The sequence below is a fragment of the Heteronotia binoei genome, chromosome 9, assembly GCF_032191835.1.
Source record: "Heteronotia binoei isolate CCM8104 ecotype False Entrance Well chromosome 9, APGP_CSIRO_Hbin_v1, whole genome shotgun sequence".
Taxonomy (NCBI): Eukaryota; Metazoa; Chordata; class Lepidosauria; order Squamata; family Gekkonidae; genus Heteronotia; species Heteronotia binoei.
Genome location: NC_083231.1, coordinates 28,561,483 through 28,580,235, shown reverse-complemented (window position 1 = coordinate 28,580,235; position 18,753 = coordinate 28,561,483). Strand labels below are relative to the sequence as shown.

At 44.9% G+C, this 18,753-nt stretch overlaps 1 protein-coding gene across 2 annotated transcripts in view; it reads right to left on the bottom strand.

Annotated features, from left to right (window-relative positions):
- The window catches only part of KIT (KIT proto-oncogene, receptor tyrosine kinase), a 104,111-nt gene extending 87,317 nt beyond the window's left edge, over positions 1–16,794 (bottom strand). Inside the window, exon 1 of one of the 2 annotated variants that reach the window (XM_060246353.1) lies at positions 16,465–16,794. In XM_060246353.1, the coding sequence (XP_060102336.1) occupies positions 16,465–16,522 (58 nt within the window). In that variant the 5' untranslated portion in view covers positions 16,523–16,794. The remainder of the gene's footprint in view (positions 1–16,464) is intronic. The other variant, XM_060246354.1, reaches the window with a different exon arrangement.
- Positions 16,795–18,753: the final 1,959 nt, after the last annotated feature.

Sequence of the window (18,753 nt, the reverse complement as noted above, 5' to 3'; positions counted from 1 at the left end):
TAACTTACAAGATAACTCCCTCCATGTCTTTAAAAAAAAGCAGTGAGAAGTCAGCCTCACATGGTCAGTTCACTCATGTATTTTTAGTAGACTTACATAGGACAAAAACTGGACATCAAATGTCACTATTGGCCTAAAGGAATAAGTCAAGCATAAACATTTCTGCAGAGGGACCACAACAGAAGTGTTGGCGGCAAGAGGAGCAGGGCTACCAAAACTGACACCATTGGCTCTGATGACATCATGATTAGCTATGCCCATGTGACTCTGGCTGGCAAGAAGGAAGTACCAAAGAATGTCTGGGTGAGTCTCTTGACTGTCAGACACGCACACAGGCCCTGAGGTGTAAAGAACATCCTGACAATCTAGTGAAGGTGGAAGAAAGATCAGATCTAGGAATCAGTGAGGTAAACGGCCTTAATCAGAAGCCTAAAAGAGATGTGGAGGATGAAGCCATAGAAGGGCTGAGAGAACCAGCCCATTCAAAGGAAACCAAGCATTCACCCATGGAAAAACCAAGGGACCTCAAAATCATTCGGGACATGGAGGAAGTGACTGGTGTGGTTTGACACACACACACACACCCCTCTGACACAGTCACTCGCGTGGTTTGACAGGTGGCACAACAGAAAAAACAACACTGGGGCTTTGATTTGGAGGTGTAGGAAGACGACTGCAGCTTTATACCCCGCCCTTCTCTCTGAATCAGAGACTCAGAGTGGCTTACAATCTCCTATATATTCTCCCCCTGCAACAGACACCCTGTGAGGTAGGTGAGGGTGAGAGAGCCCTTACAGCAACTGCCCCTATGAGAGCTATGGCTAACCCAAGGCCATTCCATCCAGCAGCTGTAAGTGGAGGAGTGGGGAATCAAACCCGGTTCTCCCAGATAAGAATTCGTGCACTTAACCACTGCACCAAACTGGCTCTCTGAAAGTGAGCTGCTTCTTCCCTCTTCTGGAGATAGGACTTGTCTAAGGGCTGGATCCACATTTGGAAGGGGCCACAGCAAAGTCATGACATAATATCCAAGTTATGTCATGACATAACTTCCACACAAATATTTACTTCTGGAAAGTGTCACACATTCCTTTCAAAAATAATACCTGTGCAAGATTTAGTTATGTCTCTGAAAATATATATATATTTGCATATCAAAGCCCATGAAAACAAAGCACACAGTTAGGAGCATGAGCTATATGCAGCCCATGTACAACTCAGTAGATTTGTTCAATCTTTGGTTAAAATAAAATGTTCAGAAAAGTTGCGTGACATGTGCAGAGCTAAGAGCAGGTTTATCATATTCAACTATATTTGAATGCAAATACAAAGCACATGTTTGACCAAACTCAACTGGGCTGAATATGAACAAGGGTTTAGTTCAATAAGAATGAAAAATGGGAAACAAGCTAAACCTGAAGCATATCGGTTTAGCTTGGAAGAAAAAAGGAACCCATGGAGGAGGAGAGCACATCTGTAAATAAATTGAGATTTCACTAGACTCATATTACACACAATTTTTTAAAATGCCATTCAGGATATTAGAGCTAATTTCCTCTTGTCCTTTTAAAACAGCTGAAGGAGACTTGAGGAAATGAGTCAAAATCCTGGAAGATGTTTGTACTACACTACAAAGAAAAACAACATCTGTAAAACAGTGTGCTAATATGAAGAGGAAAACCATGTGGGATGACGCTTCTTAGGGAAGAGTAAAAATGACAGAAGGACAAGAAAAGCACCAAGTTAACGCTATGTCTATAAAATGTACCTCATAAATTAAGTGTCACACTTTGCGGCATGCGAGTTTATCTGCTGATGACTTTCTAGTGCCTTTTCCACTCCACCTTTCACTACTTCCTCATCTTTTATCATGCTAATTTTAAACTATCTGATGAAATTAAAGGTGGGTTTCTTAAACATTTTGACTTTCTGGACTGTTTAAAAGAACTCATATTACAACAGATTAAAAAGTACTGAATTTTATGCTCGTCATTATTAAGCTAGCCCAATATTTTTGTTATAGTAGGTAGGTAAGTGCTTTATGATCACTACAAGACCATCAGTATGTGTTGCATTTTACAAACAGACAGCAAAAAGGTCCCTGCCTAGACAAGCTTACAACTGAAAATTCTCCAAAAATGAGAAAGCGCAGGAAAAGAAAGAAGGTTCCAGAGAATGCTGAGGAAAAAAATATGAGTTCAGTTTAGTTACACATACTTAGCTTTAGCTACAGTAGAGGATAACAACTAAGGGGTCATGATAAAAGCTCTTTCAAGGATTCAGTGTGACTAACAGCAGTTTTGGTTTTTATGCCGCACTGCTTCAGAAGTTTCCATTATAAACAAAATGTGGTGGGCCATCCTTTTTGGAAGTGTCCTACAAAGTCCACATTACAGTTACTGCATAGCCATATGACTACGCTCATAATGTGTTGTTGCAGTTTTGCCATTGCCTCGTGTCACTATGCAGGAGGGCTGCAGTATTACCAATCTTTTGTTATTGCATTTTAATCCTGACAGTGGTTTGGGAGGGGGCGTTTACAACTTTATCTGTCTTCAAACACTGAAGGGAAGAGAGAAAATTATCAACAACTCAACTTCAAAACAAACAGAGAAAGAGAGGAAACAGCTCTCAAGGTAAACAATGAGGCTGAACCGATTATTTAGTGAAAGCATACCTGAGCTCTCTTGCCCTGTGGGCTGGCAGGTATTGGGTGTGTTGTGGAGACAGCTTTCTTCCCCCTGGGCAGAGGGAATATGTCTTGTTACCCTACAGTTCACTGGAAGACTCAGACCAGATGAATTTTGAAAAGAGACATGTCCATTCAGCCATGGCTGAAACCTGAATGGGATCTGGTGGGGTTACATGGGCACAAAGAAGATCGCCATCGTGAGATCACTGTTAGCCTTGCAAGGGTCATGGCAGTGCCATCTTTCATTGCTTCATTTCCCATTGCCCTGTATCCCGTTTCTATTTCCTTTTGTCCACATACATTGTGTCAGGGTAACTGGACAATGCAGGAGGAGCCTCATAGGCTGGAAATCCTCTAGAGAGAAGTGCACAACTGAGCAAAAGGAGCAGTTTCTAAAAGCCTACCTGTACATCATGATCACAAATATATATATATGTCAATATTCAAAATGAACAGAAAGCAGGCTTAGGTGGATGGGCGTGCTTCTTCTTCAAAAGTGGGAAGTGGAAAGAGACTGGGAACAAGGTCTGTAAAGACAGGGCAAAGGAGGGAATGTCAAATTCAATGCTGGTGGCTGTAACTAAAATGTTTACATAACCTTGGCATATTTAAAAATCCTTACTGGTGTACATGTATGTAAAATATTGTCAAGCTTTGGGCAGGAAAGGAAATAACAGACACAAGCAACTCCATTCATTCATGCCACCTGAGCGAATACTTCAAGATTTCTGTCTGCACATATTCTGTAAGGCTCTGAATTGAACAATATGTCCTGTTAGATGACACCACTTCTAAGCACATCCCTGAAGAAGCCTACCACACTCTTTATGAGGCACAACATTAAAAAGGAGCAAAAGCAAGAAGACAAAAAAAGCAGGATGCTGCATGGAGCTTTGGATTCCACCATGAACATCAGCATCTCACTTCCCCCAGAACTCTATACAGATTACCAGGGAATCAGTGCAGCTGAAGCAGAGGGTAAACAAAACCCTGTGAAGATGTTACTTTACAGTGACACTACACATCCATTTGCCTGTGGCATCTTAAAAACATGCAAATTTACTACGCCATACACTTCTGCAGGTTAGCACCTACTGCATAACTTTACACTGAATAACCTTGTATGTTTATGTAGTTATATGACTTTGCTAACTCCTGTTGAAAAGCAGTATAAAAATGCAGGAAAGAGGTAAGGCAAGAAGGCAACTGGGACTCATATTATCATGCTAACATTCCAGGAGGTTTCATGTATCTGATGAAGCATGTTCAGTTTTATAAAAGATCACTGCAGTAAGTATTAAGTTTTTCATGTTCCTCTCTCCCCTCTCCTATGTCAGTAACACCAATGCCCCCTCACAGTTTTCACTAGTGTCGCATGCAACGTCAGCAGGGAAGCTGAACAAAATTCTGATTCAATCAAACTGAGGGGACAAAGTACCACAATGATCACATGAGGCTCCGTTATACTGATTCAGACCGTTTTTCTCTCAAGTTCAGGACTACCTCCTCTGACTGGTAAGAGTTCACCAAGGAATTTGGCAGCGGTCTTTTGCAGTATCCTTTTTTAACTGGAGATCAGACCTGGAAATTTCTTTATGCTAACAGCAGGTCTGCTCCACTACTGAGTCGCAGGCCCTCCCCAGGTAGCAGAGAGGAGCAGACCTGCCGTTAGATCTCTTTTGTGCTTTGTCCTTTTTTTCTTATCATTACTCTTATCATCACTATGCAAATATGCAATCATATTTCCCCTGCCTTGCATCCAAGGGGATCGTGATTATCCAAATTCATCAGCACAACAGCTATTCCAGGAATGCAAGGCAGAGAGACCATGACTTCCACAAGGTTACTCAAACAAATTCAGGGCCAATTGGGGATTAAAAAAAAAAAAAAGGTTTCCACAGCTGAAGTTCTAGAATACTTATTAGAAACAAAGAAAACAGTTTGGAAGGATAAGAGGAACCTTAAAAAGGAAAGTCATCCTATGTGCACTTCCGCCAAAACTGTGAAAGGAAGAGACTGTATGGGAAGATCAGAAGCCTACTCGCAATATACAAAAGAGGGAAATGGTAGAGTTGAAGCTTGCAACAGCTCTATTTCCACAGGGAAGGTTACATTTAATGTTAGGTTTTGTGCCAGTTCTCCTCTATTAGAAAGAGCGAAGCAGAACAACAAACAAACGCAGTAAACCTAATGTAAATGTCTGCGTATGTTTACCCAGGAAGGGATCCATTAGGGCAGTGTGTCTTCTGTACTGTGCGCTTCTCCTCAATATTAATCCAACATGTCACTCAGAGCAAAAACAAACAGTGTCCTCTTCTGCAAGACTCCAAAGAACAAGCCCCACGTTCGAATACAGTTAAACAAAGGAGCGGGAGACAAAAATAATCACTCCAGCTCTTCTTGTACATCGATGCCTGAATAGCTTTGATTACCTGCCTTGTGAGTGGTGAGATTGACCTGTTTTCTCAGGCTTTTCCTGAGGAAAAGAACATCCTACGGAGACCTGACAGAAATTTCTAGGGACATCACATGTCTGGGGAAAGATCTGCAGCCATATATGCCCAGATCTGCTGGATTATACTTTAGCTTTCACCACAGGCCCCTTATTCAGAAACTTCAGGAGTGTCCAAAATAGACTAGCCACATATAAGGTTCTTTGTCTCCCTCATTGGAAGAAAGGACTAAGGGCCACTTTATTCACTCTTTACATCTTTTGCAATGTGGAAATAGGCTAAGATCAGCGGTCGCCCCAAACCACCTCCACGCCACATACTGGGACAGCCACCTTTGCCCCAGGTACGAGCCATCCCTCTGGCTTGCGACCAGGCAGCATAGCAAACAGGGGACTGCCGTGTAGCCCACCCCCACCCTGAGCCACGTAACATACAGAGGCAGAGCCTAGCCAGGGAAATTCCAAAGGCAGTCCTCATTCCTCACCCTGGGCCACAAAACCCAAGGGCTGGGCCTGAGGACCCCCCCCCCCATAGGGAAGTTGCTATATGGTGCTCTCTGAATCCACTTTATTCTTTTTCTGCACTAACCTGCCAAGTGACTGAACCTAAATAATGGGCTCACCACCTGTCATCCACCAACAGAGTAAGGTAGGTGAAAACACATACATACATCTTCCCCTCCAAGCTAATTAAAGGAAAGGTGGAAAATTCCTACCTGACCTCAAAAAGGTGACCAGCCCAAAGCCTGTATTGCCTCCTGCATGGCAACTGGGGTCCTCAATCAGGCTTTGTAAATGAGCACCCACAAGACAAAGACCCTTTTTGGTGCCTGTGGAATTCCTTCAGGGACATTAGTGGAATCCCTTCCTGACAGACTTCACCTGGTCATCCTTTTGGCACTCACTGGGCAAAGCCCAGCTGCTTGTTCATGAACTTTGTAACTGGCCATTTCTCCCCACGCCTTCATTTAAAAAAAAAAAAAAAAGATCTGTGCTCTGGCTTTGTAATAGCACCACAGATTTGCTCCTGCGCTATTGAATCTGTACAACTACCTTCAACGATTACATCAACTACTGTGATTTTGTTTTCATTATTACTCTGAGCTGCCTTCAATGTGTGTTAGACAGAAAGGCAGCATTCACATTCAAACAAAAAATTAGTGCTAGTAATGGAGATGGAACAGTTTTGAGGGGGAAAATACCCAGTATTAACAATAGACATCAGAAAAGCAATGCCAGTAAGAAAGAGAATGAGGCCAAGGTGGCAGACCAACAATGGCTGATTCCTTGCTCCGAATAATGCTTAAAGCTTGCAAATCCTGATTTAAAGAGGCCATTTAACTATCCCACATATTAACTTGTCTGCCCAGCGCCTGCTTCTCCCTCCCACCCCATCACTTGCCACTATAATAAAGAAGGCAGCTCTGCGTCTCCACTTTCTTGTGTTCAAAGGATAATAGTTCCTGGCGGTTAGCAGGGACAGGCAGGACATAAACTTTCCAGTGTGGATGACTCCACACTTGCCCATATCAAAAGCAGGACCCTGCTGAAGCACATGGACCCTGCTTCTGCTGCTTTGGGCCACAGAAGACAGTAGGCTAGCACTCCTCAAAGAGAGGTAACAGGAGAACAGCCTTATGAGGCTGGTTCTGCCCAACTGCATTGTGGAGATACAGAGTCCACTGGCACATTTAAGACCAACCAAGTTGCATGCGAAAGCTTATCCCTTGAATAAAACTTGGTGCCACTGGTCTCAAACTTCGTCCTGCTGTTTCAGGCCGACACAGCTGCCCGCCTGAATTTCTTCTCAACTGCCTGTGGCAACAGAAGCCAAATCTGGGCCATGCTCACATAACAAGCTAGGCCTGTGAAGATGGAAGCTGCCTGCTGCCCCTTCCTGCAAAACTGCTCTGCTCCTCTTTAAGTGTAGACCATAGCATCACATAGTAGGTGTTCTGCGGTCTGCCACAAGGTGCTGTCTTGAGACAGAGAGAGGAGGTGCCACACAGAATAGGGGCAAATGGCAGTCTTGTCAAGAACAACTGCTGTTTTCCTTGAGCAAAACTAGCTTGGGAGGGACGGTGGCTCAGTGGTAGAGCATCTGCTTGGTAAGCAGGTCTCAGGTTCAATCCCCAGCATCTCCAACTAAAAAGGGTCCAGGCAAATGGAATGAGGGTCTGATTCAGTATAAGGCAGTTTCATATGTTCACTCCAATTTGCAATACGCAGACGCTTCCTCAAGCAACATCCAGCAGTTCCAGCAGATTTTGAGCAATGCTTCAGGTAATGAATTATATACAATGGGTCTTATTCCTGAGAGGGGGATGCCAGAAGAGGGGTTTTAGACAAACAACCTAATTTTATGGATTAACCAGTCTGCCTGATCCCTTTGACTTTAGAAACACTCAACAAAACCTTAGCCAATTAATTGCCCTTCGAAATACCACATGGTTATTTTGCAGATGAAGGCAGATCCTGGTAGAAACACTGCCATAATACATTGAGCAACTCCAGCAGCACACACACACACACAGAGGCACAAATGAATGCTTAAAGAAAGGGTGAGTTTCTTCTCCCCTCCCAGGTATCAGTGTGCAATCCGGTTTCAATTATTTAAGTTTCCTGTGTCAACACAGCATTGCTGACATGATCTAAAAGCAAAACATTTGCTTCAACATTTATTTAAAAGGTTGTTTCCAAGCATCTTTTGCAGGAAAATACTTTTAAAAAAAAAAAAAGCAAGCCTTGGACGCAGTCCAGATATTAAGCACACTAAACCCTACTGAGATCAACATGAATTCAGGGCCCCCTGCTTGCTGATTTCAAGAGGTTTAACTGTGATTTACCATCCTTCGGATAGCACCCCTGATTTTCTCTGGATCTCCTCGTGCAGACAGTGTTTTACCAGCATCCAGTGAAATGCAAGGGAAGAGGAGTGCAATCTCTCTCCTCCTACCACCACCTGACAACTGCAATCCAATTTTAATACCTTGCTGCAATGCAACAGACACTTCTGTTTGTCTGGTGATCTAGCTGAAGGCAGTGTGGCCCAAACCCATCGAGAGTCACACATTGTCTCTACTCTAGAGTCTACCACCACCACCACCAGCCCTGAATTGGCGACTTCTAAGCCACAAAGCAACTCTGTTGGTTGCTGCTAGTAGGTCCACCTTGTGGGATCAGACCAAGGTATATTCAGCTCAGCATTTTGTTCTCAATAGTAGCCAAAACTTGGCACCTCCAGAAGCTCCCAGCAGAGCATGTTGGAGATGGTTATTCTCTGGGCATTGTTTTCTTCCTCAGAATATTTAGATTTTTTTTAATTGTTTCTGAACCTGGCATTCTCGTTTGGCTGTCAGGGCTAATAATCACTAACAGACCTGGCTTCAATGACTTTGTCTCATTCTTAGAGAATAATGGAACCCCCCTGCCAATACTCTATTGCATCAACACAGGCTGATTCTACATTCATGTTTGGGTCTGATTTTCTGAGCACTAAAATCACCTTCTAGAAATCCGGAGTATATTTTTTTAATCTACACTCAAAATTTTGATCCTGGATTTCCCCTCCACACTTGCTTGCTTTACTGGGGGGGGGGGGGGGCGGGGCAGGTTTAAGAGTGCCTTTGTTCTTTTTTGAGAAATGAGTTTATTGCCCTGTTTCCCAGGAAAGTTGTCATCTTTATGGTCCTGTGGAATGCACTTCCTGGAAAACCGTCATTCAAAAGTAGTCTTGGAAAGTCAGGGGCAACTCCAGTGTCAGAGCCCATTCAGGAATTTAAATGTAAATGACAGTCAAAACACTGGAGCAAGACAGAATTCTTGTAATGTAGATTATCACTTTTGAAAGTGCAGTATTACTGGATCTTTTGCCCAGTGTAAAATCAGCCACAATATCCTGGCTCTCTCGCATCAGCGGTAGGGGTGTGCAAAAAAAATAAATAAATTCAGAATTAATCGGATTCGGAAATATACGGGGCCAAAATATTCAGAATACCATATATTTCCAAATACTGGTATTCGGAATAGCTGTATATATGGGAGATATACGACTATTTCCGAATATATGGCCCAATTATACCCTGTGGGCCACTGAAATCAATGGAAGCCGCTGGGAGGGGGTTTGAGGGAAAGCCCCCAAATTTGCAAGGGACCTGCAGGGGACTCTCCCCTAGGAACCCCCCCAAGTCCCAAAAAGATTGGGCCAGGGGTTCCCATTCCAGGGGAACCCAAAGAGGGTGCCCCTATCCCACCATTATACCCTATGGGCCATTGAACTCAATGGCAACATAGGGCATAATCGGAGGCTACTGGGGGGCAGGGGGTTTGAGGGAGAGCCCCCAAAACTGCACGGAACCCTCAGACTCCGAAAATAGCTCTATAAAAACATGAAAGTGACCCACCCCACACAGCCCACATGCCAACCCTCTCACACCAACCAGAAGTAATTAAAAAAAAGTGACAGAGAGAAACTTAACTTTTAACACACACACACACCAAAAAAAAAAAAAAAACAGAACCAGGAAAAGGGACAACAGGACAGGATGCAAAACCAACAGCAACAGATCCAAACAAATCCAACTGAGAAAAGGCCAACAAACTCAACAGTTAAAAAACCGAACTTTTTAACAATAAAAAACCTCAGGCCAAATCAGTCAACACCTCCCCCCCCCCCAAAAAAACAAAAAAACAAAAAAAACCCCAGAAAAAGGGACAACAGGACAGGATGCAAAACCAACAACAACAGATCCAAACAAATCCAACTGAGAAAAGGCCAACAAACGCAACTGTTAAAAACAGTCCCCCCCCACCAAGAACCAAAAGATAAGAGGAACAACAGCAGCACAACACAGCAGCAACAAATCAACCACAGAATCATATATGAACATATGAACATATGAAGCTGCCTTTCTACTGAATCACACCTTTGGTCCATCAAAGTCAGTATTGTCTTCTCAGACTGGCAGCGGCTCTCCAGGGTCTCAAGCTGAGGTTTTTCACACCTATTTGCCTGGACCCTTTTATGGAGATGCCGGGGATTGAACCTGGGACCTTCATGCTTCCCAAGCAGATGCTCTGCCACTGAGCCACCGTCCCTCCCCTTTTAAAACAGTAAAAAACTTGACTTTTAACAATACAGGAACTTGACCAACCCCTCCCCCCCCCAAAAAAACCTTTACCCTAACCCCAAGAAATCCAAGCCACCCAAATCAACAAAAGTAAAAGGACACTGAACTTTTAAAAGTCCTCTCACTAAAGTTAGATTTAGGCAAATTGGCAACCCCCCTACCCCAGACCCCCACCCCCAGCAGAACCCCCTAACCCTAACCCCAAGTAAACTACCCACCCACCCAAATCTGGATAAATAAAGGGAGTCTTAAAAAGCCCTTTTATTTTTATCCTAACTAAAATAAAAACAAGAACCCCAAGACTGTCTTACCTTAGATGTCTTCTCCAGGAAAAGCTGAGAGAGAGCAGCAGCAGCTGAGGCCAAGGGCCAGCGCAGCACAATCTCTCTCTCACACCAACACCAACACAGTAGCAATGGAATGGAGTCCAGCCAGGCAGACTCGCTTAAAAAGGTTCTCTGGCCCTACACAGAGCAGTTTCAAAAAATACCACTGCTCTGTGATTGGCCAGAGAACAGTGTTTACTTGGATACCCAAGTAAACAAAAGAACAACAATGCTGCTGATGGCTGGGGGATTAGCCCAGCCATCAGCTACACAACAGCCCTGCAAAGTATGCGTTTGCAATTGATTTTGCAAATGCATGCTTTGGATTGGCTGCTGGGGCTCCTCTCCCCCTCCCCCTCCCTTCCTGACCCCATGGAGGCTATGGGAGAGGCGGGAAAAGGCTTCCAAAGGCAGGAAAGGAGGTAAGCAGCTTCCCTGAGGCTGCAGAAGCTCCTTTCCCGCCTTTTACATTGAGTTCCGTAAACTTCCAAATATTGATTCGGCCTTCTAATTGGATTTGGAAGTATATGATGCCATATACTTCCGAATCAGGGGGCATTCGGCGGTCTATTCAGTTCGGCCAAACTGAATGCACACCCCTAATCAGCGGTCCAACTCTATGAATTGTGACATAGTGTAATTACAACATTCTATATGTGCCAATCCGAACACATTTGCTGGAGATGATCTCTGGATCAAGCTACGAACTGAAATCCTACCCATCCTTTGAAACATCTTCCTGCATTGCTGGAACCAATTGTTGAATAGAGCCAGTTTGGTGTAGTGGTTAAGTGTGTGGACTCTTATCTGAGAGAACCGGGTTTGATTCCCCACTCCTCCACTTGCACCTGCTGGAATGGCCTTGGGTCAGCCATAGTTATTGCAGGAGTTGTCCTTGAAAGCTGCTGTGAGAGTCCTCTCAACCCCACCCCCCTCACAGGGTGGTCTGTTGTGTAGGGAGAAGACATAGGAGATTATAAACCGCTCTGAGTCTCTGATTCAGAGAGAAGGGTGGGGTATAAATCTGCAGTCATTGTTGTCGTTGTCTTATTAATGGAGAGCACATTTGTGGGTTTTGCTAGCAAAATACATGTTAGTGATGGCCTGTTCAGTGTTGAATCCCTCTCTTGTATTCACCCTGTGGCAAAAGGTGCAATTATAACTGTGCACAACATTCATGGATGATGCTGTTTATGTGTGGTTTTTTTACTTGCACAGAACTGCACATTAAAAGGATCTACACAGGGGTCCTTTACCTCCAGGATAATGGTTCCACAATTGGGATGTAAACCGGTGATGCAGATGCAGACAGATCACCAAGCAGGTACAGAACACAATGCAGTGAAAGGCAATCCACAGAGAGGTTCATTGCAAGGTCAAGCATGGAAACCAACAGGTAAGACCCAAAGCTACAGGTGGACAAAATGTCACCGCGGATGCTTTAATCAACAAGGGGAGAAATACTCGGCTGGAAAGCCTAATGGTATACTAAGCCACATAACCGTTCACAGGCAAATATAGAATAAACAAACCCATGTACATTAAAAAAGAACAGACACACAGCATTGGTTTCCTCTCTGCTGGAAAGAGCTAGACGGCCTCAATCTCGTGCATACTTTTGTTGGTTCTATATTTTTAAACGATCACTTTAACCACAAAGATGTTCTGTAATGATTACAAGATAGCCTCAGAACAGCAGAGCCCAAATCCACATTCCCTCACTATGAAAGATAAGTATCCCAAACCTAAAAAAGGAGGTTTAAGAAGTCACGTTAGTATAGGCAGTTTTTCAGGTGCTCAGGTCTGATAACTGTGAATGGTTGCTAACGTCTCCTCTCTGTGGCAAATGCTGTTATTGCAGTCTACTCAGCATGTAGCACAGCCTCTTCCATAAAACAGCAGACTATGCGGATACCCAAAAGTCTTTCCACATATTAAGCTATTTTAAAACCTGCACAAGAGTACTTATTTGCATGGCAGAAATGCTTCCAAGTCCAGCCTTCCAGTTAAAACATACTCTTAACCCAACTCTCATGTTAGAAGGATTTTGTATCTAGAGAACTTTTTTTCGTACAATATCTAATATTCTACTCATGCAACAATTTCTTTTCCAGAGTGTTTTAAAGTGGGATCCTTGCTAACTTTGGGCAAACTTCTCCTCCACTACTGTATTCCAAAACATTTTTTTTCCAGTAAAATTTTGAGTATCCTTTTTTTTTTTTTGCTGACTAGCAACTTGAACCTAAACACATTTGTATGTGCTCAGAGTGACTTCTGGAAGTACTACGTCCCTGGTGAGAAGAAACTACTGCCAAGGAACCACTTTCACTGATCTGTAAAAATAATCACAAGTTTTGTTTCTCTGTTGCAAATCACTTTAAGCATATGACCAGTTGGATATTTCAAGCATGCGCTTACTGGTGTAGTGCAGAACCAGCATGGTACAGTGCAGAAATGGCCAAACTTACTTAACATAAGGGCCACATAGAATAAACATCAGATGTTTGAGAGACACAAGACATGAGCAAATATTACACACACATCTTTATTAAAACTCTTAATACTTTCTTTGCACAGAAAGATCAAATATGCATGTTTGCACTCTACAACACAACCATGATAGATGAAGACTTTTTGAAAAACGAAAACAGGGGGATAACAGTCCCCATAAGAACAGCTTAGGGAAAGGTTAGGGACATTTTTTAACACCAGTGGGAAAAGGAAACACATATATATGCTATATAAATCGCTGACCACTTTATGCATCATTTTTTGCCTTGACACCAAGGTTAGTAAATATAGCTCCTACAAGAGCTGTGAAACTAAGGGAGAACCCTGAACTATCCTCTTTAATTCCATCCCTCCTTCCAGTGGTACCTTCAGCTCTTATACTCTCTTTCCCTCCTCTAGGTCTCCGAGCAACCTCTGCGGTGGAGGAGAAAAGCTTCCAAGCCTATTTTCCCTCCTCCACTTCACACATGGCAGAAATAGTCACCTCAGGGATTGACTGAGGTCCTTATGGTAAGCACACTACTTGAGAGTAAGCCTACATTAAGTTGCTCCTTGATCTCCAAGAGCCACACAATATGTGTGAAAGAGCCGCAGTTTGGCCACCCCGGCGTAGTGGTTAGATACTAACCAGGATCTAGGAGCCCCAGTTTACACCCCCACCTCTGCCATGGCAACTCTCTAGGTCAGAGGTGGCCAAACTGTGGCTCGGGAGCCACATGTGGCTGTTTCACACATATTGTGTGGCTTTTGAAGCCCCCAATGCCCTGGTTGGCCAGGTTCGAGAAGGCATTTCTCTCTTTAAATCACTTCTCCAAGTCAAGCCAGCTGGTGGCTTGGAGAATGCATTTGAAAATTAAAGTTGCTTTCTTTCCACCCCCCTCTCCATCCCTCATTTATTTGCCTGCCTGCCTCCCTGCCTGTCTTGCGGCTCTCAAACATCTGATGTTTATTCTACGTGGCTCTTATGTTAAGCAAATCTGGCCACCCCTGCTCTAGGTGATCCTGAGTCAGTCTCTCTCTCTCTCTCTCTCTCTCTCGTAGCCTAACCCACTTTCACTGAGTTGTTGTGAGAATAAAATGGAGCAGCAGAATATTGCAAGCTGCTTTGGGGGCCCTCTGGGTAGAAAAGCAGGGTGCAAATGAATAAAGATTAATCACACTGACCGTAATCAAGGAACCTTCCCTATGGAAGGTGTGGTCAGTTCTCCAAAGTCATCTCAGAGAGGTCCACACACACACAAACAGAGAAGCATCTTTTTCGGGGTTCTCATTGTAATGAGGCTTTCATCGTGGGCTTCATGTGTCTGTGAACATGCACTTTCCAGACATGAAGTCCACACACTGGAGGCTAAAAAATGCAGATTAGCTGTTCCTATATGTTTGTCCACAACCGGTAACTATTGGATTCTTCCTACCCCTCACATAGACTTTGAGAAATATCAGCTGAGGGCAAAGGAGCAACAGCGGGTCTCTCTGACCAGCGGCAAACAGTGGCCACAGGAACGCACACCCCACATTCTGTGATGTACCAGCTCTTAATTGTACACATCCTCCCGCAGGAGCAACTTTAGCTTCCGGCACTGTTGCCAGACACTCAGAAAGCAACCTTTGCAACGGCACGACTGAAGCTGGATCCTATCCGCGTGGCACTGATTCCATATGGCTGGTTGAACGTGGACATGAGCAAGTAGTCAAGTGGCGATTGCACACCTGCTGTGGGGAGGGAGGAAGGGGTGCTGTTTGCAAAAACACCCAACCAGGGAGTTCGGCCCTGTTCATCTGGTGAATTGGCATTTCTAAGATCTCTATGTTCAAAGGCAACACGATTCATCTGGCATCCTGACAAACCAGCAAAGCGTCCTCCGGGGAGATGTTCTCTTCCCAAAGTTAGCCCAGTTGCCAAACCCCAGACCCTGGTTTCAGAACCCCAGGATGCCACTTGAAAGTGACACACGCGACAATTGTGTTCCGACAGCAACCCTCCGCAGGCTTCCTGGGCAGCAAATCCCACTCAAGGAAAGCCAGCCTCGCTATTGCAGCCTCGCTAATCGCTATTGCACACCCACCGCTTGCAAACTGAGCTAACACTGAAATGTATTCGGGGCGGACGCGCGTCTTGCAAAAGAGCCCCTTTCCCCAAAACATTTAGCACAACCCTGAGCTCGCCCTACTGCTACAATCGCCCGGGGCGCGATCCTTTGGATTTGGCTGTAAAGCGGACAGGGATGCAAACCGCGTCCCAAGCGCCTCTCCCGCGCAACTCAACGGCGCTGCGAGTCTGAGCTGTGCGTAAAAGAGAGCGCACCCCGAGCCTGCCATGGTTTGCAAGGCTGGGATGAAAAGTTCATCCACGCCCCACAAGTTAACACAGGGCTCGAACGGGCCTTCCCCCCCCCACACACACACACAATTGAATAAGGCCAGTTCACTGAATAAGCCAGTTCACAAGACCACCGAATGGGCGTGTTAAGAATGAGCCAAATGAATGCACGTGTAGTTTGAAATGATACGGCCGAGTCATGTAGGATAGCTTTGCACCACATGCCAAAGCACTGGATGCTTACCGCACCAATGCCTTGCTGCTACGCATCTCCTGCATCACATAGCTTTTTTTTTTTTTTAAAGAGATTAAAAGACTATATGCTATTTGATGTTTGCTCATGGGGTCACTTTGGCTGCTTCCAAAGGAACGGTGAGTGAGGAAGGTTGAATGATTGGGGCTTTTTTCGGTGTGTATGCATGTACATACACACACACTTCGGAGTGCAGACAGTCAGAAGAAATCAGGCTTGTTTCCTCTTCTATGGTCCCTTCTTCAGAATGTCCCAAAATACTCTCAGCAGTGTTGAAACGTAACAAGCAGAGAGATTTTGGCGAGGAGGAGGGGGAAGATTTAAGATTAAATTGCCCCCCCCTTTAAAAAGCAGAGCACCTGAAGACCATTTGTTGATTACTTTTTGAATAATGGGGAGGGGGAGAGCACCAAAGTCTTCCAAGCCCAGTCTCCAGGTGCAGAACTGCCTGCATCCAAAACTTGCACTAAGTCCACGGAAATTCTCCACCACCGTCGCTTGCGAAGCCACCCCGCCTGTCCCCACCCCCTCCCCACCCCCGCTCCCTGCCTGGCTTCAGGTGGGAACGGGTCTCGTAGTCACCGACACCCTCCTCCTCCCCCCAAACACAAGCCCCGAAGCCACCCTCAAAGGAGAGCGCCCCCACATGGCGGGAGCGCCCCTCTCCTCTTTCGCCCGAGGGAAACCCTTTCTCCGCGTTCCAGGTGAAGCCAACGGACTCCCCAAACCGCCCGAGAAACAGCAGGAGGAGCAGCAGCCGAGGCGCTCGCTCGGTCCCCACCTGTTGGTGCGCACAGCAGCGCCAGCCACGCGATTCCCAGCGCCCAAGAACCTCGCATGGTGCCGCGGCTCGCCCGGCGTCGGGTCCTCTTGGCCGGAGACTCCCTCTCAAGGCTGACCTTCCTGGCGAAGCGTCCCCGGCGTGCAACTGGACGAGAGCGAGCGGGAGAAAACAAGCCAAGCCCCACTCCACGCTGGGAGCCCGACTCGCGCACACACAGCCTCTCCCTCCTCCGGCCACGCCCCCGTTTCTCCACTGGCTCCGCCAGACAATATTCGAGCTTCGAACTCCAGGGGCTTGTGGGGAGAAGGGCGGGGGATGTGGGGAGGAGGCAGCGGTGGGTTGTTCTCCTTGGAAGGGTTTTAATGGGCGGTTAGAGAAAGCATTTCTTTTTGATATGAGCAATCTGGAAAGGGGAGGGAAAAAACCAATTTCTCTTTGCCGACTTTCCCCAAGCCTCTCAATAAATAGTTTTTAATTTTAAAGTTTTTATTTTATGGGAAGAGGAAACACAGAATGCAAAAGTGCCTCTAATACAATGACATCCACCTTTGGATCTTACCTAAGTCTATAATTTTTTAATTTAATTTAATTTTTCAATACAACATTTATTATAATTGTTGTTGTTCTTTGAAGATTGAGGAGTATTTTTAATGGCAAGTCATTTGGGTCTGCATGAGGTAATGAGCCTAAGGAAGAAAACCATATTTGGAACAATCCAACCAACCATTGGTGCGCCACTGTCTCACTGATGTCAATGGAAAATGAAAAACATGCGCTTTGCTCCTGCTGAAACAAGTGGGGATTAAAATGGACTGTGCCTACTATTTACAGATGCTATTATTTTTCATTGTATGTTCCAAAAGAGTGGCCAGTTCACAAGACCACCGAATGGACATGTTAAGAATGAGCCAAATGAATGCACGTGCAGTTTGAAATGATATGGCCGAGTCATGTAGGATAGCTTTGCACCACATGCCAAAGCACTGGATGCTTACTGCACCAGTGCCTTGCTGCTATACATCTCCTGCATCACATAGCTTTTTTTTTTCAATAGATTAAAAGACTATATGCTATCTGATGTTTGCTCATTGGGTCACTTTTGCTGCTTCCAAAAGTATGGTAAGTGCGGAAGGCTGAATGATTGGTGCTTTTTCTAGTGTGTGTGTGTATATATATATATATATATATACACACACACACACACACATATACATACACACACACTTCGGAATGCAGACACACAGTCAGAAGAAATCAGGCTTGTTTCCTCTTCTATGATTCCTTCTTCAGAATGTCCCAAAATACTCTCAGCAGTGTTGAAATGTAATAAACAGAGCGATTTTGGCAAGGCGGAGGGGGAAGATTTAAGATTAAATTGTCCCCTTTTAAAAAGCAGAGCTCTTGAAGATCATTTGTTGATTACTTTTTTATATTTCACGGTAACTGTAGCAAGATTAAATCTCCCCCCTCCCTGTTGTTTGTTTGAAGCAATGGATTTGTGCCTTTGGCATGCATGTGTAGTACATAAACCCACCTAATCATTTCTAAAGTGTTTTCAAACTGTGTTCCTAGGATCCCTGGTGTTGTTCAGAGGTTTATGAGCATTTCTGTAGCAATAAGCTCCCCAAGGCACTTAGTCTAGCATTACTGATCTTTCCCTGTAAAGTGCAACTGCTGAAGAGTGCAAACCACATATTCTCAGTGCAATGTGGAAGGCAGGCCTAACACTAACATAACAGTCTGTTGGTGCTCCATGTGAACCAAGAGGGCACGCTGAAACACAGCACTTTGGATCCGCTATGCCACGAGTCCCCAACTCCTGGGCCTTGGACCAATACTGGTCTGTGGCCTGTTAGCAACTGGGCCGTGAGTTGTAGAATTATTTCATTATATATTGCAAAGTAGTTGTAGTGGTAGTAGCAGGAAGAAGAAGACACTGGATTTATATCCTGCCCTCCACTCTGAATCTCAGAGTGGCTCAAAATATGCTTTATCTTCCTCCCCCACAACAGAAACCCTGTGAAGTGGGTAGGGCTCCCCAGAAGCTGCCTTTTCAAGGGCAACTCTGAGCTATGGCTGACCCAAGGCCATTCCAGCAGCTGCAAGTGGATGACTGCAGAATCAAACCCGGTTCCCCCAGATAAGAATCTGCACACTTAACCACCACACCAAAATAAAGTGCACAATTGTATCATCCCAAAACCATCACTCTCTCCTCATCCCCAGTCCATGGAAAAATTGTCTTACACAAAACCGGTCCCTGGTGCCAAAAAGGTTGGGGACTGC